Below are 7,462 nucleotides of genomic sequence, written 5' to 3'. Positions count from 1 at the left end.
GAGAGAGAGAGAGAGAGAGAGAGAGAGAGAGAGAGAGAGAGAGAGAGGGAGGAGTGAGTGAAGAGAGAATGTGAGGTGTGTGTGGAGTGAGTGGAGAGTGTGGGGAGAATGTATGGAGAGTGTGTGTGTGAGTGAAAGAGTGCATGTGTGTATGAGGTGTGTGTGAAGAGTGTAAGAGTGAAAGGAGAATTCACAGAGGTTTGTAAGAGTGGGAGTTTGAGAAAAGAAAAGTGCACAGGAGAAAAGCAGACTGCACAAGAGAATACAGAGTGTGTGTAGCCTCAAGCTGCAAGATAGAGAGAAAGAGGGAGAGCGAGAGAGAGCGCAACGCCTGGAAAATTGCCTGTCAGTTTTACCTGAAAAGTTGTCTCTGTGTGTTTACTATGCGCCTTCCAAATATCCCTGCTTCCAGTTGAGAACTCCGATCCTGTGTCGAGGCTGGTCCCCAACACCTTTCCCCCCATCTGGTTACTCAGAAACAGCAAACCCACAGAAGAAATGAAAAGCACCCAGATTCACTGTGGTAAAGGCTACCACACTTTACACTTATCTTCGTGTGGGTCTCCCATGAATAACCTTAGTGACATTATCACACTCAGTACATTTAGCGCTGCCTGTATTCTCATACAGGAGTTTAGGTCAGTTTCCTAAACTGAACTTGTTTTCTCACTATAAGACTGAGATTAAACATTTTTCCCAAGGTAGTCTTGCCGTCACTTTGGGGACACATGTTCATGTGTCCCACTATCAGTGACACTAAGTTTGATTGCTTGTTAAGGTGTTTCTAGCACTTTCTATTGAAAAGGCTCAATCTAAGTATTCCTTAATAATAAGTCAGTTAGCTGGCCCCTTATGACTTTATCAGTGTCCTCTTTCTTCATACCCTTACACTGACAGTTCAGGCTTTTTCTTTTCTTTTCCTTTTTTTCCCTCTCTTAACTTTAGGAGTCTAGTCTTAGAAGGTTGTTGACAGTCCTAATGAATTCAGAAGACTTACATAAAAAAAATACAGCTTTACCAATAGCTGGTAAACAAGGAAGACACGGACAGATCATGTTTCCACTTTTGAGGTCAGCACCGTTCCCCCTGCACATTTGTAAACATCCTTTTTGCTATTACTGCACCATTGTTTTCTGGATCTGAACTCAAATATATTATCCCCATTTCCTTGACCCTGTAGTGTAGCTATAAGGTGATAAAATCTGGCAAGATTCCATGACATACAATTCATACAGTATCTTGAATGACTGCTTGGAACAGCCTTTGTTACCAGGGTAGGACCTATGGAAAAAGCTCAACCTTAAACAGCGGGCAGCTAATTCCTTACTCAATAGGCTAATGGAGAAGACAAGAGATTTTGATAGACGCATTATTTAATGGGTGTACATGTGAACCGCAAGGATTAGGGGGTTGTGGGTAGGTAGGGAAAGCAGCCTCTATTGTCCAAGAGGTTATTTGTTGAACATGTTGGGCTTTTTCCTAGGCACTGTGATGCCTTGTCACTGAACAAGGCCCCACCTCCATGGAGCTCCTCTTCTATTAATAGGGACAGAGAAGAAATCAGTGTATGTTGGATGATAAAACGCTGCAGATAAACGAACAAAAAGCACAAAAAACCCTGTAGGTAATAAAAGACAAAGGAGATCGGAGCCAGTAGGGCAAGGCTGGTCTTTTATATGGACAGAGTATAGATCTCATCCAAAAAGGGACATGCATGCAGAGAAGGCCAGGCGGCTTGTAAGATGACGTCCCCACTAGAAGGCTGAGCAGGAGGAGGCAGGTGTGTACTTGGAATATTCCAGGAACTACAATGACATCACTATGCCTGGTTAGGAGGAGAGAAGAGGTGAGAGCTGAGAAACAGGAAGGTTCTTTGGGGCCACAGAAGCTTTTAAAGGATCACTGCACCTGGTAAGAGCAACCAGTTTCTTTCAATCCCTTAACAAACAAGGAAGAAATTAGGACAGATTATGTTACCACTTTTGAGGTCAGGTCTGTTTCCTTCCTCTGCAATGGAAACTTAAGAAACAACTATTTCCCAGGCAAGCATGTTTACAACCCACACAGGGCAGCAATTCAACAGGATCATACCTCATGGCTGCAATGGCCCCGGAACTGTGGCCTATGATGACAGTCTTCTCGTCACAGTGCAGCTCTGTCTTCATGAAGGGCAGCCAGATGCTCTCTCGAGCTGTAACTGTGGTCAGGGTAAAATAGTCTGGTACCTGGGGCAGTCTGTAAGTCTGATGCTGTCCCACCTCTCTAAGTAAAGAGCAGCTCACAGCTTTTAAATGGAGGCTGAGTCAATGAGGCTGTGTTAGCAGATTTGTCCTGTGGGTTAGTAGAGTTTTACTCTCTGCCTCTCCCTTCTACACTTACTATGTTCTTAAAAAAATTACAACTGAAGTGAAGTCTCCCTCCCACCCATTTTTCTTTTGTGAGATAGAGCCTCCTCATTGTGTACCATACACTAGTGTGGGATTTGCTGTGTAGCCCACACCAGAGTCCTCTTGCCTTGAGCTCCCAAGTGTCAGGATTAAAGGCATCATCACTGGCCTCAACTCTGATATTTTAATGTGAAAATGTAAACTTGGCAAATACCCAGCTGGAGGTATAACTCAGGGGCAGAGCACTCCGTCTAGGATGTGTGAGATCCTGGGTTCAGTCCCAGCACTGAGAAAAACAAAATGCACAAAAGAAACTCGACAACAGGGCTGGAGGGATGGCTCAGTGGTTAAGAGCACTGACTGCTCTTCTAGATGGTCCTAGTTCAATTCCCAGCAACCACATGGTGGTTCACAACCATCTGCAATGGAGTCTGATGCCCTCTTCTGGTGTGTCTGAAGATAGCAATGGTGTACTCATACATAAAAATAAATAAATAAATCTTAAAAAAAAGAAAAGAAACTCAACAACATTCCAAAATCCATATATGATTTATATTACTTCTTTCCTGAACCAAGGCACAGATGGAGCCTTCCCCACAAAATGGGCAATCTTATAATTTTAAATACATAGGAACTCAACTAGATACTGTAAAGCTTTATTTTACCTGTTTCAAATAGAACACCTGAATTTTGCCTAAAAATGTCTATGGACACTTATACATGGAAAATACAGTTGCTACCTTACAAAGTTAAAAGTTAAATTTTATCATTTCCCAGGTGATTTTCTTATTACTGAAATCTTTCGTGTGTGTGCGTGTGTGTGTGTGTGTGTGTGTGTGTGTGTGCGTGTGTAGGCTTAGACCCACCACCTCGAGCTCCTTGCTTTATTTGTTCTTAGTGTGTGTGTATTTTTGTCCTTTTTTTCTATGACATCCCTGCTTCCAAGCTCCACCCTACAAATGGTGAGCTCAAAATCTAACAGATGAGGCTTTTCAAAAACAAATTTCAAACTTACTTGGGTCAGGCATGTTTTTAGCCAAACACTGGAAACCAGGAATCTGTGATGTAAGGGAGAAGAAAAAACTATGATAAAGAGCTTAAAAACGTGACACCTGATGTGACCTCACTTAGTTCAGTAAATATTTGCTAATATTATGACGTGAAATAGATTAAGTAGTGTTATAGGATGAGTATATGGTCACACAGTTCTCTATCCAGCTTTGTAGAACTCTGCAGAGATTGGTTTCTTCACTTGCAATCTATGCTCATCTCCAAGTAATGTATCTATAGAGAAGACCTAAGTGAATGTGCTAGAGAAAGAATGACCTGAGCCGAATGGTGTGCCCCAGAAAAAACAGTCAAAAGGAACAGAGACACCACTGAGAAAGCAGGACATCCCATCCTACTGGCCATTTCCAGCTTGACTGGTGAGTTGGTAGCTTTGCCCATAGCTCTCAGCCACAACCCTGAAGTTTTATTTCAAGCAGACTTTTATTTTCTCCTGAAATTCTATTCTAGAGGCCAAAGCAGGAAACTAACTCAGGGCTATGGAAGAGGGATTTTTTTTTTCTTTTATTAAAAGTTAAGCACAAGACAACCTAGGGTGCAATGATTTTTCAATAAAGTTCACAAAGAAGCCAAATTAAACAATATGTTGTTTAAAGATTATATGCATGGTTGTAAAAGAATACATTTAAAGTTTTAAAAGGTGTAGCAAAAAGACCAGAAAAGCAGCCCAGCTGGCAAAGGCACTTGCAGTACAAGTCCGGTGACCGGAGTTCGATTCCCAGAACCCATGCAAAGGTATAAAGACCTGATTCCAAAAATGTCTTCTAACCTCCATATGACCCCTGCACAAAATAATTTAAAGAGAAGCAAAATAAACTTCAGAATGTCACACAGATGGGACGGGGGGCAGACTATTCAGAAGTTACTGACAAGGTTCTAGAGTTTAATTTGTGCTGGGAGTGTAGCTCAATTGTACAGGACACACAATCAAAGACACCTTGGGTTTAGACAGCACAGGAAAAAAATCTGAGTTTGGTAGTTTATTGTACATTATACAATTCTTTGTATATATCAAATATCATACGGTGAATTAAAAAAATTAATGAGTATAAACAAAATATTTGGAAAGTCTGGATTCTGAAGTAGTAGCAGATGGGGGTGGGGAGGGGGCATTCTCTCCAGTTGTACAACAGGTTGTCCTTTTAGTCTCAAAAGCTGAGCCCTCAGCTTTTTGAGCTGCTTCGCCAAGAAGGATACTGACCACATCTGCGGTAGGGTGGGCACAGGCGCGAGCCTCGCCCTTCGTTCTTTCTCCCTTCACTCCAAGCTAAGCTGATCGAAGAGCAGGGGCTACCATTCCTTACCTGCTCCAGCCCCTTTCTCACCCAGCCGTACCAGCCGTGGGTGGCCACATCCCCGCCTCCGTTCCCGGGAACAATCACTGCCTTGTTAGGGGACGCCATGAATGTAGACGTGGGAGACCCTTGCCCAGCTTGGACTAGCAAGTTTCAGACCAAGACTACATCCGGCCTAGAGTCCGCACTGAAGCCTTCTGGGAATTGTAGTTCTTGGATACTCGCAGGCCTATGCCTTCTCTGGCTAGAGCACAAGGAGCCAACACTCAAATTCTGTGAATTACCGTCAAATATTAATTACTTTTGATTTATCCTTTTCCAGTGTTCTCATAGTCCACATCCTTTATGAAGGACTGGCAACAGCATGCTCAGAATGTGTTATCTTTTTATTAGTTGTACCAATAGTTCTTTAAGGAAGGATTATTTTTCAAATGAACTTTCATTAATTTGTTTATGACAGTTTCTTTATGCAGCCCTTACTGGCCTGGAGCTGTCTGTGTAAACCAGACTGGCCTAGAACTCACAAAGATCTGCTTGCCTTGTCTCCTGAGTGCTGGCCTTAAAGGAGTGTCACCATATTCCGCAAGAATTACTTATGTGTATATTCATAACATATGCGGGAGTGCCCGAGGAATCCAGAGGAGAGTGTTGCGTCTTCTGGAACTGGATTACAGGCATTGGGCCAAATGCGAATGTTGGGAATTGAACTCCAGTCTTCTGAAAGAGCAGTCTCTATGTTTAATGGCTGAACCATCGCTCCAGCCCCATTATTGCTTTAAATGATCATGTGTGTACACACATGGTGTGTGTTGTGTATCTTTGAGCATAGATGAGTGTATATGCAAAGGTCCCTGACGTTGAACTCAGGTTGTCCAATCTGATTGTGGCTGGTTTCCTTCACTCTTATACACTTCAGAGCCTGCCTAGTTTCAGTGTCTAAGGCATGCAGAAGCCATGACTTCTGTGGCTCACCAGGATCTGCCTGCATCTGAGTGGCAGCAGAATTTAGGGTTATGTTCATGTTGTGTTGTGGACCAATAGATGGCCTCTACTGAATTTTGTTCAGTCAAATTTTCAGGACACAGTGAAAACACAGCCATAGCCTTGTCAGACTGCCACACCAATGATCTCTTGTTTATTTCTCAGCAGTCTTTGCTCCCATCTGAAACGCCATGAGCAGACCTTTTGGTGTTCATGTTTCTATTGACATTCCAACCTTCCAAAAATCTCATTGGGTGAGATTCATCAATGCTTACAACTCTCTAAATCTGTGGCCTACAGCTTCACATTCTTCAACACTGTTCTGTAAACACAGTTCAGAAAGGCCCAGGAAATACACTGATCATGTTCCTCACAGAATAAACTTACTTCTCAGTACAGTATTGTTTTGTATAGACTTTTATTGTTGTTGTGATGAAACATCTTGACAAAAAGCAACTTAGGGGAGGAAGGATATATTTTAACTCTGAGTTTGGAGAAACACAGTCTATTGTAGTGGGAAGGCATAAGGGCTCACAGTTCTGAATCTATTATGCTGAAAAGACATGGAGGCAGGATGGCTTAGTCTCTAGTGTCAACCACAGAGAAAGGGAAAACCAATACTCATCTGGCCATCTCTTTTCCCCACTTTATTCTGTCTGGGCCCCCACCATAGGAGATGGTGCCAGCTATTTTCGGGTGGATCTTCCTTCTTCAGTTAATCCTGTATGGAAATGTTCTCTTAGATATATCCAGAGTGATGTTTCCTAGGTGGTTCTAAAATCCAGTTTAGTTGAGAATATTAGCCATTACAATATGCTGGGAGTCTTGTAAAACATTTTGAAATAGACAAAGGAAATTATATTTCATGGACTAACTGGCATTTTATGAGATGTACTGGTGTCATCTGAGGGATGTGTACTTTTATACCTTGACTATGTCACTATACAAGTTGATAGAGACAGAGATTAACTTTAGAAAGTTGATAGGTACACACACACACACACACACAAAAAAAACTGATCCCCATAACAATGTATATAATACTGTATGGTAGAGAATATAAATTTTTATAAATGGAATTTTCTTAAAACCAATTTTAACATCCCATTTGGTCTCCTCATTAATAGGTGAGTTAAGTAAGTTATTTGGAACATCTTGTTTGTATAATATTATTTCTTTTAAAAAACTTTATTGTATTATCATTATCATTATTATTGTGTGGAGGGTGCATGTGCCATGGCATGGGTGTTGGGATCAGAGGACAACTTTGTGGAAATGGTTCTCTTCTTCAATAGTTACGTGGGTTCCAGGGATGGTCCTCAGGTCCACAGGCTTATAGGTAAGCATCTTCATCTGCTGAGCCATTTAGCCATGGTCTACACTTAATCATTTTCACTAAGATTCCAGATAGGACCTGGATTCACATTACTGAAGAGCACATTACAGGCCGTTGAGGCTAAATTGTTTCTTTCTCCCTTGGGTCCTAGAAGGCAAACGCTAAGTAGAGGGGACTGTTCTTTTAGCTTTCTTTCTAATAATTTTCAGTTCTTCTTTCTGATTGACTCATGGCTGGTTAGTTTACTCTTCTCCTACTGATTGTAACAACAATCAGAAATTTCATTTTACCAGCCATTTGGTACTCCCTTTAACTGAACTAAGGTTTACAGAGGTATTCTTCTAGGTAAGAGGTGGCAGCAAATCTAGTTTCTGACTCTCTGTCATTCTATAAGA

The 7,462-nt window shown here is 41.7% G+C and overlaps 1 protein-coding gene across 1 annotated transcript in view; it reads right to left on the bottom strand.

The window, feature by feature from the left end:
• Nucleotides 1-4,932, bottom strand: part of Rbbp9 (RB binding protein 9, serine hydrolase) — an 8,233-nt gene extending 3,301 nt beyond the window's left edge. Inside the window, exons 1-3 of the mRNA XM_028755505.1 lie at nt 4,760-4,932; nt 3,403-3,445; nt 2,092-2,197 (exon numbers count right to left, since the gene is read on the bottom strand). Coding sequence (XP_028611338.1) covers nt 2,092-2,197; nt 3,403-3,445; nt 4,760-4,858 — 248 coding nt within the window. The 5' untranslated portion in view covers nt 4,859-4,932. The remainder of the gene's footprint in view (nt 1-2,091; nt 2,198-3,402; nt 3,446-4,759) is intronic.
• Nucleotides 4,933-7,462: the final 2,530 nt, after the last annotated feature.

This window comes from Grammomys surdaster, unplaced genomic scaffold (genome assembly GCF_004785775.1).
Source record: "Grammomys surdaster isolate TR1022 unplaced genomic scaffold, NIH_TR_1.0 129, whole genome shotgun sequence".
In the NCBI taxonomy this organism is placed as follows: Eukaryota; Metazoa; Chordata; class Mammalia; order Rodentia; family Muridae; genus Grammomys; species Grammomys surdaster.
This window is presented reverse-complemented; position numbering and strand designations above follow the sequence as displayed.